The 17663-nt window shown below is 38.3% G+C and overlaps 1 protein-coding gene across 4 annotated transcripts in view; it reads right to left on the reverse strand.

The window, feature by feature from the left end:
* Positions 1 to 98: 98 nt before the first annotated feature.
* SCAI (suppressor of cancer cell invasion) overlaps positions 99 to 17663 on the reverse strand; it is a 198912-nt gene continuing 181347 nt past the window's right edge. For all 4 annotated transcript variants that reach the window (XM_074395333.1, XM_074395332.1, XM_010351368.3 and 1 more), the window contains one exon: positions 99 to 11779. In XM_074395333.1, coding sequence (XP_074251434.1) covers positions 11633 to 11779 — 147 coding nt within the window. In that variant the 3' untranslated portion in view covers positions 99 to 11632. The remainder of the gene's footprint in view (positions 11780 to 17663) is intronic.

A 17663-nucleotide genomic window follows, 5' to 3' on the forward strand; every position in this document is an offset into this window, starting at 1 on the left:
AAGCATCCAATCTACAACCCCAAGATAGTTCAAAGCCTCTGAGATAACTGAATGAAGCAAACCCTAAACTGTCAATACCAAAAAAAGTACCCAAAACCTTAAGCAAATAATGTTTATTTTTATATTGATGATACACTTAATATATATGTGGATTCAAGATACAAAATTCATGTACAAGAGTTCACACCTGATGAATGTAGTCACATTCCTAGAGAACATTTATCAGTCAAATAATCTCTAATCTCGTTACTCAATAAACATCAAAACAGCGTTTCAGTTTTCATCCTCTAGCATTAATGTGCCCTCAAGGTGGTAGGCACTGAGTAACAGGAGAAAACATTGGAAATCCTACGGAATCAGCTCTGCAGAATCACAGTGTTTACTCTGAAATTCATTTAGTGAAGTAGTGAAAGGCTATCTTTTATGACAAATCACATACAAGAGTCAAAAGTGATGAACTCAAGAAAATAAAATATTTCAAGAACTTCTCAATTTCTAAAATCTATGGAGTATTAACCATAACAGACAAAGAAGAAAAAGGCTGCTGGAAAGGAACAAAAAACATCCTGTTTTTGTATGGCTTAAGCAATTTAGAACACAACTGACAAGACTTTTACAATACCACAAATGTTCAAGTCAAATGATAGTAACAATATAATTTTTCCCCTTAGTCATTGGTAGTAAATAGCCCCTTCAAAATTTATCCTACTGTTAACACATATAAAAACTAATGAATCCAAACAGTTTTGCTAACAGGGCTGAGTTGATGGATTTTTTCCTAAAGTATTAACTCACAATATCCAAATATTAATACAAATAAACAACAAGATTGTTTCAAAGATTACAGTGATTTGTGAATAGCTAAATAGGCAACCAAATAGCTTCATTATTTGCACAACAGATTAGCAGCACTTGGATAAGAATTGTTACATGAAAAATATTGTGCTTCAGTCTCTTGAGGAGAGCTAATAAATATAACTCTATAATCCCTATAGTGTTACAACTCTATAACATTTCAGTTACAGACAAGCACAATTTTTTTAAAAGAGTATTTCACACCACTAGAAATTCGAGTAATTATATCCTCCAAATGTAATTACTGCTATGATTTAAACAAGTGCATTTCTGCCTAATAATCATAATGTAGACAATAAATTCACTATTATTTTCAAGGGAAAAAGATCAAACATAACTTATTTTAACTCCTATTTGATTATCTTAACCTTTAGTGATTATCTGAATTTAAAAAAGGGAAATTCAACCTTACAATGGAAACTGCTCAGAAAAAGTAAAGTGGCCTGAAATTACAATAATCCTTAGCACAAAGTAAAAAGTTATTTAAAACTGCTTCATCTGATTCAATGATTAATGAAACCACTATTTATACTGGTGCTACACAATGAAGATAACCTATGTGGATAAATTTTTCACTTGTAAACTCTACTATAAAAATGTTAGGACTTTGTATCTGCCTTTCCTATTGTCTAAGACATTTCTATCTCAGCTGGAAGAATCCTCCAAAATAAAGGTTTCTCTGATTGTTGAACAGCAAGGTTTATTAAAAACAAGCAAAAAAAAAACAGTTGGAGAACTAGCCATACGATCTATGTTGCAAAAGGAATGCACTGTACTGAACCATTAGAAGGTCTTTTTAATGATATAATAAACAAGAGTTTAAAAAAGAACATCTTCAGGAAACTAATAAAAGTTATTTTTTCTTTCTTTTTTTTTTTTTTGAGACAGTCTCACTCTGTCACCCAGGCTGGAATGCAATGGCACAATCTTGGCTCACTGCAACCTATGTCTTAAGGGTTCAAGTGATTCTCCTTCCTCAGCCTCCCAAATAGCTGGGATTACATGTGCCCGCCACCATGCCTGGCTGATTTTTTTTTTGTATTTTAGTAGAGACGGGGTTTTACCATGTTGCCCAGGTTGGTTTCGAACTCCTGAGTAATAAAAATTTTTATTGTGCTAAAACACTTTAAGCAAATTTTTTCTGCAGATTTTTAATATACCAGAATACATACTTTTAATTTAGGGGAAAAGTAATTAATAGCATGCAAAGAAGGGTGGGAACAATATTTTTAAAAATACAGTGTTTATCCCTCTATGGTTTGGAAGTATTTACTCTTGGAATTATCATATATGATCATTTCAAATTATGCTTACTCATACTGATTTCATGTTTGAGAAAATTTATGGGTCAAATTGTAATGTTTACAAATCTCAATTTTCAGTCATGGTGAAGCAGACATTTACAACAGCTTCAAAAGAGAAAATAAGTGATATAACAAACATTTAAGTATCATTTACTGCAAACCTTTAAGAAGGCTGGCCACAATTCCCTATTTCATTCTGAAAGTGATATACCTCAGCCTATTAGCTTTCATTCCATAAGCCTGTGAGAAAAGTGTAAAACCTGAAATTACCTATGTCTTAATAAACAATATTACACCTAAAAAGATGATTGTCTTAGTAGATAGACTGGAACTGTGCACCAAAATAGGAAATTGATTCCCAATTTACAGTCTGTTCTATGACAAAATTTAGGCTGGAATAAGTGAGTTTGTAGTTTTAATATAATGTACTTAAAACTATTAAAAAAAAAACAACTCTGAGTCTACCATCCAAGTATGTTTAAAAAATCACACTGCTTAGAGTAGTCTGGTAACTATTTTAAAAATAATTTTTTTAGGCCAGGCATAGTGGCTCACACCTGTAATCCCAGCACTCTGGGAAGCCGAGGCAGGTGGATGACTTGACATCAGGAGTTCGAAACCAGCCTGACCAACTTGGTGAAACCCCATCTCTACTAAAAATACAAAATTAGCTGGTCATGGTGGCAAATGCCTATAATCCCAGCTACTTGGGAGGCTGAGGCAGGAGAATCTCTTGAACCCAGGAGGTGGAGGTTGCAGTAAGCTGAGTTTGCACCATTGCACTCCAGCCTGGGCAACAAGAGCAAAGCTCCGTCTCAAAAAAATAAAAATATAAATAATTTTTAAAACTACAAAATAAATTAACAAAAATGTTTTAAAATGAAGAATGGTGCCTCCATAGGTGATTAAATAATGATGTTATGTAAAATTGGAATTATCCTCAAAAGTCAGTATTACACTAAACTAACAAGTGAAAAATACCAATTTTAGTTTAAAAAACATTTCATATTTTCATAATTCCAAAGGAAATATTTCTATGGCACCAACAAATTAATTATACTTAATACAGTTATTGTTACCCAATTAAAGGCATATCCCCCTACATCATCCTGACACCCTTCACATCAATAGGTGATTGATTCCATTCACACTTCAATTATTTTTCCTTAACCACAAGGCATGCTTAGGTCTTTTTGTTCAAAACTCAATGAAGCTGGAACACAGTGTAATACTGGGTTTGAGATTCTAGTTTGAGGAAAATGAATCACTTTTTTTTTTTTTTTTTTTTTTTTTGAGACGGAGTTTCGCTCTTGTTACCCAGGCTGGAGTGCAATGGCGCGATCTCGGCTCACCGCAACCTCCGCCTCCTGGGTTCAGGCAATTCTCCTACCTCAGCCTCCTGAGTAGCTGGGATTACAGGCACGCGCCACCATGCCCAGCTAATTTTTTTGTATTTTTAGTAGAGACGGGGTTTCACCATGTTGACCGGGATGGTCTCCATCTCTTGACCTCGTGATCCACCCGCCTCGGCCTCCCAAAGTGCTGGGATTACAAGCTTGAGCCACCGCGCCCGGCCGAATCACTTTTTTTTAAGTGGTCCCATTATCCAGGAACGACTGAGAGGTACAGCACAAATAGGTATAAAGTATCAATGTATAAGAGTGCAGGAGACTCGGGGAAAGGGCTGGGTTTTCTAAGCAAGTGTTACCTTATTCAATCACAAAGTGACTGGCTTTACAATGGTCAGGGCCAGAGGTTACATTCACAATGTCAGTCTTTTCTACTTTTGATTATTACTACTGTCCTCAATATCCACAAGGAGCCTGAGTCCGTTGCATGAATTTTAAATGGTATAATATCTATAATATCTGCTCTACTACTTTCCAGTGCAAAACAATGATTTGGTTATTCACACAACAGAGTACCAGATCCTATGGATGTTTTTACTGATTTTTCAGAAATAAATTACCAAATTTTAATAATTATTCAAGAAAAATGCTATTATAATTATTTCTAAATTTAATACTGTAATTGAAAAGTGTTATGAATAGTTGGCTGTTTTATAAAATACAATTAATCAGCAAATGTAACATTTTTGGGGTGGTAAAACTGACTCCTGAGATAATTTCTCTTAAGATAATTTAATATTGGATCAGATAGATTTAATCTTCCAAAGAATATTGGTATAAAAAATTGCTTTGCAGTTACATTTTATCATGCAAAAATAACCTCTACTTAATTTCTGCAGGGAATATATTTAAGTGTATATTAAACTTCTCCTACACTCTTTCATGCAGATAAATATGTCAACTGAAGACAGGTGTAACCAAACATTGATACTTGGCAACATTCTATAGGTTCACAAATTGGCACTGCACACATTTACTATACTCTTATCCTCCCCAACCTTATCATCCTTGGGAGAGGTTTGAAGGCCCAGATTTTTATAGCACACCATGCATCTAATATTAAAAACTCTGCTTCATGTGTGAATATATCATCAACTTGCAGAACACAAGTGGTCTCATAGAGACACAGCAATACAACGGGAGGCATTTTATTCACTGGAAGCATTTTCTCAGATGAGCCTACTCACCTTTGATATGCAAGTTCAATAAGAAAAAATCTGTAGCCGGAAATGCCAAGACAGGACTAAATTAATCATAGCTGCTGCAAATATACAAATTAACAACCTCCTGTTCCTCGTTAAATCCTATCCTACTTAGGTTAGGCCGTCCCTTAGCTAATGCCCCCTTTTCTGCCTCACAGAGACACATATAAAACGAGGCACACCAATGAAAAAAAATTGTTGCAAAATCAAAATTCAGTATGAGGCATAAAAATGAAAACTGGGAATATATTTCCTCTATTTAATGGACATTTTCCTATTTTTAAATGTGATCAAAGCAGTTTTTTTTCCCACAGCCTCTTGATTAAGTCCCAATGTAAATAATTTACTACTGAGTAATAATACTCAAATGTGGATCAAGAAAATAAAGGACTAATACAGCTTAAGAATCTGCTGGTGTCTCAGTTTCACATACTTAGGTTTTTCAGGTTTATATCACTAATTTATCATCAGCTTAAATAAAAATCTGCAAGTGATTTTAAAGCTAAGAATATCCAGCTTTCTGTTTCAATTCCAAATTAGCTCATTTTATCCAAACACAAGCCCCTCAAAATAGAGGCTCATGAATGAGATACAGCCACAACCTAATTACAGCAGCATGAACAATGCCACTAGGATGTCCTCACAGAACTTAAATAAATTCAGCCCACAATGGGTATGGGTACATAATATACACATACTGTATCACTGCATATCAATATATTTACAAATATGTACACATATATACAAAAAGTATACAGATTGCATGTAGCATCACAAAAATATACATATGCCATTACAAACAAAATAAGACTTTCAAATAAATAAGGTCAACAAAAAAGCCCTCAAGCTAAATACCTTCTATGCTTTCCAAACACACACAGGAACATATACACTCAAAATATCACCAGAAGACTCATAGCATTCAGATTCATATCAAATCTTATACTCACTCAGGGTGGGGAGGTGGTTTTGAATCAATGACAATGGCCAAGTTAGCAGACCTTGGTGCCTGACTATATTTCCAGTCCAGAATGTTCTCCGTATATCAGGCTGATTACAAGTCTCCATAAATAACTAAGATTTTTCAACTGGGTCCAAACTGCTTTTCAGAGACAGAAAGTTACTAAATCACACGTCAGAGATTAAACTTGGAGGAGAGTGCTAAAGAAAGCTCCGTAATATCTAATACATAAATGTAATTTGTCGCTTTTCCCATTATCCTGACTAAATTCAGTACAATTACCACCTAATCTGTTTCAGGGAATTCTATTGCACAAAGGAAATAAAGGGCAGTAGCCAGAAGTTGGAGGGAAGGGAACTAACCGAATCCTGTATCAGCAAAACTCCAGCCACAAGTGGATTGCACTTTGCTTCTGAAATCCTTAAACACTTCAATTTGGTAAAAATAAAGAGGGAACAATAAATTCTGTGCTTTGAGAGGTTTGAGAGCACCACTTTCTAGGAGACACACACATGCATACGAAGAATACATCTTGTTTAGAATAAAAGATAAAATGTCAGACTCACAGATTTTTATAATTAATAAAAATGTGATGCTGTCTTGTGCCAAAATACAAATCTCCAATTATTCTTTTTTGTTCATTATAGAAAGTAGTCTGAGCTACTGAAAAGACTGGGCTGAGATGAAGAGATCTGAGTTTTAGTTCTAGTTCCGTTACTATGAATAGCTTTTTGGGTCTCTGTTCTCTTCTGTAAAACAGAGAAGATAGTTGCTTTACTGACTTCAGAAATATAAAGAAAGAGAAAATTCCATTGTGCTTCATTTTGTTTTGTATATAACTGACGTCTTATAGTCTTAGGCTTTCTATGTTTTTTACAGTGAGACTTAATAGAGATGAGAGATTGTATCAGAATCTCCAGGGAGAATTTGTGCAATTTGAAAACAAAGTGTTTTTTCCCTTTGCTTTGCTCTGTTCCTAGTTCCAATATTTAAATTTTTATGAATTCTAATATAGGGCTTAAATTTTTTGCATTTATAAAGGGCAGGTGGTATGCTTTTTTTTGTTTTGTTTTGTTTTTTTGAGACCAAGTCTCACTCTGTTGCCCAGGCTGGGGTGCAGTGGTGTGATCTCAGCTCACTGCAACCTCTGCCTCCCAGGTTCAAGCAATTCTTCTGCTTCAGCCTCCTGAAGACTGGGACTACAGGTGCATGCCACCACACCTGGCTAATTTTTGTATTTCTAGTACAGACAGAGTTTCACCATATTGGCCAGGCTGGTCTCGAATTCCTGACCTCATGATCCGCCAGCCTTGGCCTTCCAAAGTGCTGGGATTATAGGCATGAGCCACTGTGCCCAGCCTGTATGCATTTTTAAAAAAATGAAATTCTTTGCCAGTATTAGCTCAAGCCCATTGGGCAATTTTCCTTTAACATAATTCTTCTTCCTTGATTAAAGTAATACCTTAAAATACAGAAGCTGGGTGAGGTACAAGGAGGGTTTTTAAAGGTGTAGGTTTAGGCCAGGTGCGGTGGCTCATGCCTGTAATCCCAGCACTTTGGGAGGCTAAGGCAGGTGGATCACCTGAGGTCAGGAGTTTGAGACCAACCTGACCAACATAGTGAGATCCCCATCTCTACCAAAAATACAAAATTAGCCGGGCTTAGTGGTGCATGCCTGTAATCCCAGATACTGGGGAGGCTGAGGCAGGAGAAGCACGGAAACCAGGAGGCAGAGGTCACAGTGAGCCGAGATCCCGCCACCGCACTCCAGCCTGAGTAACAAGAGCGAAACTCCATCTCAAAAAACAAACAAAAAAACCCAAAACCCTGTATGTTTAACACTTTCATGATAAAAAGTAAAGAAAGAAGGCCAGGCACAGTGGCTCATGCCTGTAATCCCAGCACTTTGGGAGGCTGAGACGGGTGGATCACCTGAGGTCAGGAGTTCAAGACCAGCCTGACCAACATGGAGAAATCCCATCTCTACTAAAAATACAAAATTAGCCAGGCGTGGTAGTACATGCCTGTAATCCTAGCTACTCAGGAGCCTGAGGTAGGAAAATTGCTTGAACTCTGGAGGTGGAGGTTGCAGTGAGCTGAGATCACACCATTGCACTCTAGCCTGGGCAGCGATAGCAAAACTCTGTCTCAAAAAAACAAAACAAAACAAAAGTAAAGACAGAAAAGACAAATAAGGTATCCATGCAAATGTGACCCTCCTAATGAAGCCTGTCCTGATCATCACTCTGTTTTTTTTCTTTTCTTTTTTTCCAGAGACGACGTCTTGCTTTGTCACCCAGGGGGGAGTGCAGTGTCACTATCACAGCTCATGGCAGCCTCAAACTCCTGGGCTTAAGTGATCCTCCCACCTCAGCCTGCCAGGTTATGGGACAAATAGGGGTACGCCACCATGCCCTGCTTGATCACTCTTTTAAACATTGTTCTTCTCTTAAGAAAACAAACAAAAGATTTATCTTACCATAATCTACACTTTTCCATCTTACTTAACATTTTCTAACATAAATTACTTTTGTTTATTGCCTTACTCTTCTTACTGGAATGTAAGCTTCATGAACACAAGGATTTTTAAGTCTATTTTGTTTGCTTCCCCAATGCCCAGAAGAAAATCTGAAGTATAATGGTTTAATATGCATTGTTTTTTTAAGGCATCAATTAAACAATAACATTTTCCAGCAGTTTTTCTCTCCTTGAAGATTCAAGATCACTTCAGTCCACTTTAGATTTTTAACCACCAGTAAGGAATTACACTCTTAGCTTGAGGGGCAAGATGATAAGGGTCAATGTTGTGAATTTTAAGACCCTTATTTTTAGACAAACATGTTTCTAATCATAAAAGCTCTAATTTCTTTAGGAGAGTTTCCCTCTGCACTAGTTTCTAAAACAGTTAAGTGGGACCCAGATCTTCTTGAACAAAATCTAGGTAAATATGACCTACAAAAGAAACTGTGTACACTACAAACAGGGTAAATAGTTCTTCTGGTGGTTGGAGTAGGGAAATCAATACTTTTGGAAACAAGAGTCCAAATTATGGAATCATAGAGTTGGAAAAGACCTGGGCCAACCTCTTCATTTTACAGATGAGAGTGCTAACAAGCAGAGACATGAAGACACTTGTCAAAGGGCGTAACACTAGTTACCAGAAAAGCCAGGACTAGAACTCAGGTCTCCTAGTTCTCAGACCAGTGTTCTTTATGCTTAACAGGGGAGGATAAAGCTCAGAACAGTAAACACTATTTTAAACATTAGGGACAGGAAACCCTGTGTTGGTAGGAACATAACTGGCATAGGACTTAAGGGGAATTGAAACAAGAGGTCAGAAAATGGAAGACAGTCTATTGCTGTAGTTCAATGAACACTGTTACTAAAGGAAAGCTATGAAGTTAAGACACTCAAGAAAAGGGAAAGCAGTCTTTACTTGAAAATGAAAACAACCCACTAGCAAAGGAATCTCTTTCCAGGGTAACTTTTCTCAAGCTTTCTGAAATACTGTTTGAAAGAACAAACAAAAATATTTTTAAAAAGTCGCCGGGCGCGGTGGCTCAAGCCTGTAATCCCAGCACTTTGGGAGGCCGAGGCGGGTGGATCACGAGGTCGAGAGATCGAGACCATCCTGGTCAACATGGTGAAACCCCGTCTCTACTAAAAATACAAAAAAATTAGCTGGGCATGGTGGCACGTGCCTGTAATCCCCGCTACTCAGGAGGCTGAGGCAGGAGAATTGCGTGAACCCGGGAGGCGGAGGTTGCGGTGAGCGGAGATCGCGCCATTGCACTCCAGCCTGGGTAACAAGAGCGAAACTCCGTCTCAAAAAAAAAAAAAAAAAAAAGTAAATAGGCCAGGTATAGTGGCTCACACCTGTAATCCTAGCACTTTGGGAGGTTGAGACAGGAGGATCACTTGAGCCCAGAAGTTTGAGACTGGCCTGCTCAACAAAGTGACACCACATCTCTACAAAAAGTTAAAAACTAAAGAAAATTAGCCAGGCACGGTGATGCATGACTGTAGTCCCAGCTACTGGGAGGAGGAGGTGGGAGGATTGCCTGAGTTCAGGAGTTTAAGGCTGCAGTAAGCCATAATCATACCACTGCACCCCAGCCGGGGCAACAGATCAAGACCCTATCTCTTAAAAAAAAAGTAAACAAAATACCCACCAAGTCCCCAAACCCCAAAACAGTAACTTTGGACTTCAGATTTAAAACATCAGCAAATCAGAGCAGGAATGGGAATAACTTAGACCTAAATTAGTCTCTATGCCAGAAATGAAAACCAAGTTAAAAATAATGGCCGGGCATGGTGGTTCATGCCTGTAATCCCAGCACTTTGGGAGGCCAAGGCAGGCAGATCACGAGGTCAGGAGTTTGAGACCAGCCTGACCAACATGGTGAAACCCCATCTCTACTAAAAATACAAAAATTAGCCAGGCGTGGTGGCGGGTGCCTGTAAACCAAACTACTAGGGAGGCTGAGGCAGAATTGCTTGAACCCAGGAGACAGAGGTTGCAGTGAGCCAAGATCGTGCCACTGCACTCCAGCCTGGGCAACAAGAACGAGACTCCGTCTCAAAACAAGCAAAAATTACAGTACAAAATTTACCTAGGATCATGAGAAAGATACCAAAAGCAATCACCTCACTTCCCCTGGGACTGCCAGATGTGATCCTGTACAGAAAATTAGGTATAATGCCTTTCATTCACAGATTTCTGAAATTGAATGCTGGGTAATCAAAAAGGAGGAGGGGATATCCTAGCTAGTGACTGTGAAATTATAAAGGGAATGACAGGGAAGGAAAACACAAAAAAGAAAAATTCTTATAATATACACTGAGTCTTATTTAAGATAATAAAAATTTTGTGCATTAATATAAATACTAAATACAGGGAATGTTAATAAATCTTATTTCCAAATTGTCAATACAAAATCAACTTACATTTTAGGTTTCATAACACCCGTTAATCCTTGCCAAAATTCAAAACATCTCTGACTTTGAAGTCTCATAAATTTGAACAAGGCAAAAAATTAAAACTTTATACTCTATGCCACAGATATCAATCCAGTCTTTAAATGTGATCTCATAAACCAAGAGTTTAAATAGAATTCCTATTGGAGACATTGCATTATGAAACCAATGACATGTTTTTTTGGCTGAAATATTTCAAAGTTGTTTCCTTTTTCATTTCCAGCATTCAAAGACTACAAAGAAAACAAAATATGCAAGTAAATTTCCTAACACAATACTCATACATTCCAAGTAATATTTACCATCTCAAGTCCTCAATTAAGATCTAGCTTTCAAATGCAAATCAATCCAATTTCTGAAATTATGACAGTATTGAAAGAAATTAAATGATTTTAAAAAAGCTGGCTTGATCATGTTTCAAAGAATGAAACATTATTCTACCAGCTAAGTTGGAAAGAGAAAAAATATATGATGGAGGGACTCTGTTCTTGATTTTCAGTAGTCCATCATGGCTAGCTTCATTATTATCAACCATTACATATTTTCAAATCCAGACATTTAACTTATCCAAGTATTAGAGTTGGATTTACCTCATTATACAAAAATAAATGGTTTACTCTTCTCAGGGTGAGAATAGTGACTATTTGAGTGTAGGATTAGATGTTGGAGGTAAATATCCATCCCTCAAAATCAAAAAATAAAAATTCCAAGACTGAGATTTTAAAAGACCTGAAAGGTTGCATTTTAAAACAGTTACGCTAAAAGTGTGAATGTTTTTTTCCTTAGTTTTTTTTTAAAATGGTGGCCCTAAATTAAAAAATAAAAAGTAAGTAACACCGCTATGTGTCTGTTATCACATTAGAAAACTGCACCATTTAAAATTTGTGGAAAATGAAAACTTGTTTTGACAAGAGGGTTTTTGTTTTAATAGTCATCAATGGTATTCTCAAAGAACACGTTTCGAACATCCAGAATGGATGCTAATTCCAAAATGTGCTTCTGGAGATGAGGATTCTCCACTGTTTCATCCCTTGGCAGTTGTGGATATGATTCTGGATAATTTCGTGTTTCCTGGTAGGCAAAGAAGAGAAAAGTCAAGTTTTGTAGTCCAATGAAAGAAAATTATACACATTGATACAGTGTCAAGGAGCAATATAATATGTATTTTCTCTTTTATATTGGAATTCTTTTTTTTTTTTTTTTTTTTTTGAGACGGAGTTTCACTCTTGTTACCCAGGCTGGAGTGCAATGGCGCGATCTCGGCTCACCGCAACCTCCACCTCCTGGGTTCAGGCAATTCTCCTGCCTCAGCCTCCTGAGTAGCTGGGATTACAGGCACGTGCCACCATGCCCAGCTAATTTTTTGTATTTTTAGTAGAGACGGGGTTTCACCGTGTTGACCAGGATGGTCTCGATCTCTTGACCTTGTGATCCACCCGCCTCGGCCTCCCAAAGTGCTGGGATTACAGGCGTGAGCCACCGCGCCCGGCGTTTTTTTTTTTTTTTTTATATTGGAATTCTTAACATATTTGTTGAATATTGAATTGCTGATATTTAACCATTTTGACTTCTAAAAATGACAGTTTCATATGGTTCAATGTAATACATTCACTTAATGAGTTATTCACAAATGTTTACTGAGGTCTGTTGTTGCTAGGCACCATGATCTGTATCATGTGGAAACCATATAATTCATGCTATTGGGGGGGGGGGGGAAATCCTAACACATACCGAATTTCAACAAGTATCTGTTAAACAAATATAAAGATATTGCTTTGGAAATTAAAATGAGGCTGAGGTGGCTGGCCATGGTGGCTCACGTCTGTAATCCCAGCACTTTGGGAGGCAGAGGCAGAAGGGTTGCTTGAATTTAGGAGTTTGAGACCAGCCTGGGTAACACAGTGGACTCCCATCTCTATAAAAAAGTAAAAAATAAGCCGGGTGCGGTGGCTCAAGCCTGTAATCCCAGCACTTTGGGAGGCTGAGGCGGGTGGATCACGAGGTCAAGAGATCGAGACCATCCTGGTCAACATGGTGAAACCCCGTCTCTACTAAAAATACAAAAAATTAGCTGGGCATTGTGGCGCATGCCTGTAATCCCAGCTACTCAGGAGGCTGAGGCAGGAGAATTGCCTGAACCCAGGAGGCAGAGGTTGCAGTGAGCCGAGATCATGCCATTGCACTCCAGCCTGGGTAACAAGAGCGAAACTCCGTCTCAAAAAAAAAAAAAAAAAAGTAAAAAATAAAAAAATAAGCTGGATGTAGCGGCACCATGCCTGTGTTCCTAGCTACTTGGGAGACTAAAGCAGGGGGACTGCTCGAGCCCAGGAGGTCAGGGCTGCAGTAAGCTGTGATCATGTCACTATACTCTAGCCTGTACCACACAGTGAGACCCTATCTTAAAAAAAGAAATAAGAGGGAAAAGACATGAGAAGCACTGACAAGGTCAAATTAATGGGCCTTGGCAATTAATTATAGGATAGGGAGGTATCAAAAAGATAAGATTATCTTTTCAGGATAATCTAAGATTCCAGGAATGCATGATGACTTGAGAGAAGACTGGGGAGCTTCTGAAAGAAAAGCCGAGGTAAAGGATGAGCTAATTTGGGGACAGTATAAGGCTTCAGGTTTTAGGTATACTTTATTTGAGGCAATATGATAATACCGACAGAACTGCCCCTCAACCAGGATTTGCAAATTCAGGGCAGTATCTCAGAAGACAAGTTTGAGTGTATGTAAATACTGATAGAATCTTCATGGAGATAAAAATTGAAGCTATGAAAATGAATCAGATTTCTAAGAATATTAGCAAAGACAGTGAAAAGAGTTAAGGAGGGATAAAAAGGTGGAGAAAAATCAGAAGAAAAAAGCAAGCATGGGAGGCTGAGGCAGGAGAATTACTTGAATCCTGGAGATGGAGGTAACAGTGAGCTGAGATCGCGCCACTGCACTCCAGCCTGGGCGACAGAGTGAGACTGTCTCCAAAAATTAAAAAGCAAACAGAAAAAATAATAAAAGAAAAAAAATTGACATGGAAAAGTTTGACATGGAAACAAAAGAAGACAATTTCAAGAATTGGGTAATTCTCATTTAGAAATGCTTTTTTTCTTTTTTTTTTTTTTAAGACAGAGTCTCACTCTGTCGCCCAGGCTGGACTGCAATAGCATGATTTTGGCTTACTGTAGCCTCCACCTCCCAGGTTCAAGCAGTTCTCCTGCCTTGGCCTCCTGAGGAGCTGGGATTACAGGCACCTGCCACCATGCCAGCTAATTTTTTGTATTTTTAGAAGAGACGGGGTTTTGCCATGTTGGTCAGGCTGGTCTTGAGGTCCTCACCTCAGGTGATCCGCCCACCTTGGCCTCCCAAAGTGCTGGGATTACAGGCGTAAACTACCAGGCCCCACCTAGAAATTATTCTTCATTTGGTCAGTTCTATAAACTATAATCCTGCCATACATTTAAAATTTCCTAAAGAAGTTGCTTCTTTTCTATATATCTCATGCAACAGTCCATACATGTGAACATTAACTTCTCTCTCTCTGCCTATAGGACTCACTTATCTCACATTACAAAAATAAAAATTTTTTGAGACAGAATCTCACTGTGTTGCCCAGGCTGGAGTGCACTGGCATGATCACAACTCAGTGCAGCCTCAACCTCCTGGGTTCAAGTGATCCTCCCATCTCAGGCTCCCAAGTAGCTGGCACTACAGGTATGCATAACCATGCCCAGCTAAATGTTGTATTTTTTGTAGAAATAGGGTATTGCCATGTTGGCCATACTGATCTTAAACTCCTAAGCTCAACCAATCTACTCGCATCAGCCTCCCAAATCACTGGGATTGTAGGCACGAGCCACTGTACCCAGCCATGATTAGAGGTTTAAATACTACTGTTTCAGAAGTTGAAAGAGCAGACAGGAAATCAACAAGAATGCAGAAGATATAGAGAACACGCTTCAAATTAGTTTAATATCAAATTGAACAAACTGACATTTTTATATAATTCCATCTAGTAATACCAGAATACACTGAATTCTTTTCAAGTGCAGATAAAACCACTGCCAAGATAATTCATATTCTGGGTCAAAAAAAATCTGAATAAATTTTAAAACTGAAATTATACAGTTAAAGCAATGCTTAAAATGTAAGTACTTCTATGCTCAGTTGTTACACAATCCTCCCATTGAAACATCATAGCAATCTCATGAGGTAGCTTTTGTTATCATTTTACAGATAAGTAAACTAAGGCTAGGAGAGGTGAGATCACTTTTCAATGTCACACAGCTAGTGAGAGGCAGACTGTATTTCTCTGTGACAGTTTTATTAATATACAACTAACATACCATACAATTCACCCATTTAATGTGTACAATTCAGTGGCATTTATTATATCCAGAAAGTTGTTTAACTATCACCACAACCAATTTTAGAGCACTTCACCCCCAAAAGAAGCCCTTCATTCTCTAGCAGATCCCTCCCCCATTTGCCCCAGTCCCCTCCCTCAGGCCTGGATAACCCCTCAACTGCTTCTGGTATCTACAAATTTGCTTATTCTGGACATTCCGCATAAATAAGCTATATACTATGTGGTCAAAAATAAAAGGTGGCTGGTGCAGTGGCTCACATCTGTAATCCCAGCACACTGGGAGGCCGAGGCAGAAGGATCACCTGAGGTCAGGAATTTAAAACCAGCCTGGCCAACATGGTGAAACCCTATCTCTACTAAAAATACGAAAATATTAGCCAGGCATGGTGGTGTACACCTGTAGTCCCAGCTACTCAGGAGGCTGAGGCAGGAGAATCACTTGAGTCCAAGAGCCAGAAGTTGCCATGAGCCAAAACTGCGCCAATGCACTCCAGCCTAGGCAAGAGAGTGAAACTCAGTCTCAATAAATAAATAAATAAATAAACAAACAAACATAAATGTATTAGAAGAGAAGAAAGGTTTGAGATCCAAGCTTAAAACACTAGAATTAATACAAATTAAAGTAAAAAGGAAATAATAATAAAGTATGAATGGAAATAAATGAAATAAAAGAGAAACAGCTACTCAGAAGATGGAGACGGGACATCTTTTGAGCTCAGGATTTCCAGGCCAGCCTGGACAACAGAGCAAGACCCTAGCTCAAAAATTTAAAATAAATAAGGCCGGGTGCAGTAGCCTGATTTATTTTTTAGTCTCTACTGAAAAATATAAAAATTAGCTGAGTGTGGTGGCACGTGTCTGTAATCTCAGCTACTCAGGAGGCTGAGGCAGGAGAATCGCTTGAACCCAAGAGGCAGAGGTTGCAGTGAGCTGAGACTGCGCCACTGGACTCCAGTCTGGGCGACAGAGCGAGACTCTGGTGATCATTAAAAAATCAGGAAACAACAGATGCTAAAGAGAGTATGGAGAAATAGGAACACTTTAAACTGTTGGTGGGAATATAAATTAGTTCAACCACTGTAGAAGACGGTTTGCAATTCCTCAAGGATCTAGAAATAGAAATACCATTTGATCCAGCAATCCCATTATTGAGTATATACCCAAAGGATTATAAATCATGCTATTATAGACACATGCACACGTATGTTTATTGCGGCACTGTTCACAATAGCAAAGACTTGGAACCAACCCAAATGCCCATCAATGAGAGACTGGATAAAGAAAATGTGGCACATATACACCATGGAATACTATACAGCCATAAAAAAGGTTGAGTTAATATTCTTTGCAGGGAAACAGATAAAGCTGGAAACCATCATTCTCAGCAAACTGACACAAGAACAGAAAACCAAACACTGCATGTTCTTATTCATAAGTAGGTGTTGAACAGTGAGAACACATGGACACAGGAAGGGGAACATCACATATTCAGAAAGCTGAAATTGGACCCCTTCCTTACACCTTATACAAAAAATAACTCCAGATGGATTAAATATTTAAACATAAGACCTAACACCATAAAAACCCTAGGAGAAAACCTAAGCAATACCATTCAGGACATAGGCATGGGCAAGGACTTCATGACTAAAACACCAAAAGCCATGGCAACAAAAGTCAAAATAGACATATGTATATAGAAAATCTTAAGGAACATATAAGAAAGCTAAAAGAACTAACAAGTACATTTAGCAAGACTGGAAAGATACAAGGTCAACTGTATTTACTTATTTTTTTTGAGATAGGGTCTCTCATTCTTTCACCCAGGTTGGAGAGCAATGGCACGATCATAGCTCACTGTAGCCTTGACCTCCCGGGCTCAAGTGATCCTATTATCTCAGCGTCCCAGGTGGCTGGGGCTCTGGGGACATGCCACCATACCCAGCTAATTTTTTGTACTTTTTGTAGACACGGGGTTTCACCATGTTGCCTGGCTGGTCTTGAACTCCTGGACTCAAGTGATCTGCCTGCCTCAGCTTCCAAAAATGCCCAGCCAAATAACTCAATTTTTAAAGCATAACAAAACATAAAATACTTCGGAATAAGTTATAAGACACATGCAAGACCTGTATGATAAAAACTACAAAATCCTGATGAAAGAAACTAAGTATTTAAGTAAATGAGGATATATACCATAATTATTGACTAAAAGATTCTATATTATTGGCCGGGCGTGGTGGCTCACGCCTATAATCCCAGCACTTTGGGAGGCCGAGGCAGGTGGATCATGAGGTCAAGAGATCGAGACCATCCTGGTCAACAAGGTGAAACCCCGTCTCTACTAAAAATACAAAAATTAGCTGGGCATGGTGGCACGTGCCTGTAATCCCAGCTACTCAGGAGGCTGAGGCAGGAGAATTGCTTGAACCCAGGAGGCGGAGGTTGCGGTGAGCCGAGATTGCGCCATTGCACTCCAGCCTGGGTAACAAAAGCGAAACTTCGTCTCGGGAAAAAAAAAAAAAGATTCTATATTATTAAAATAGTAATTCCCCACAGGTGAATTATACATAGATTTTTAATATAATTCCACGC

The sequence above is a fragment of the Saimiri boliviensis genome, chromosome 2 (assembly GCF_048565385.1).
Source record: "Saimiri boliviensis isolate mSaiBol1 chromosome 2, mSaiBol1.pri, whole genome shotgun sequence".
NCBI classification, from domain to species: Eukaryota; Metazoa; Chordata; class Mammalia; order Primates; family Cebidae; genus Saimiri; species Saimiri boliviensis.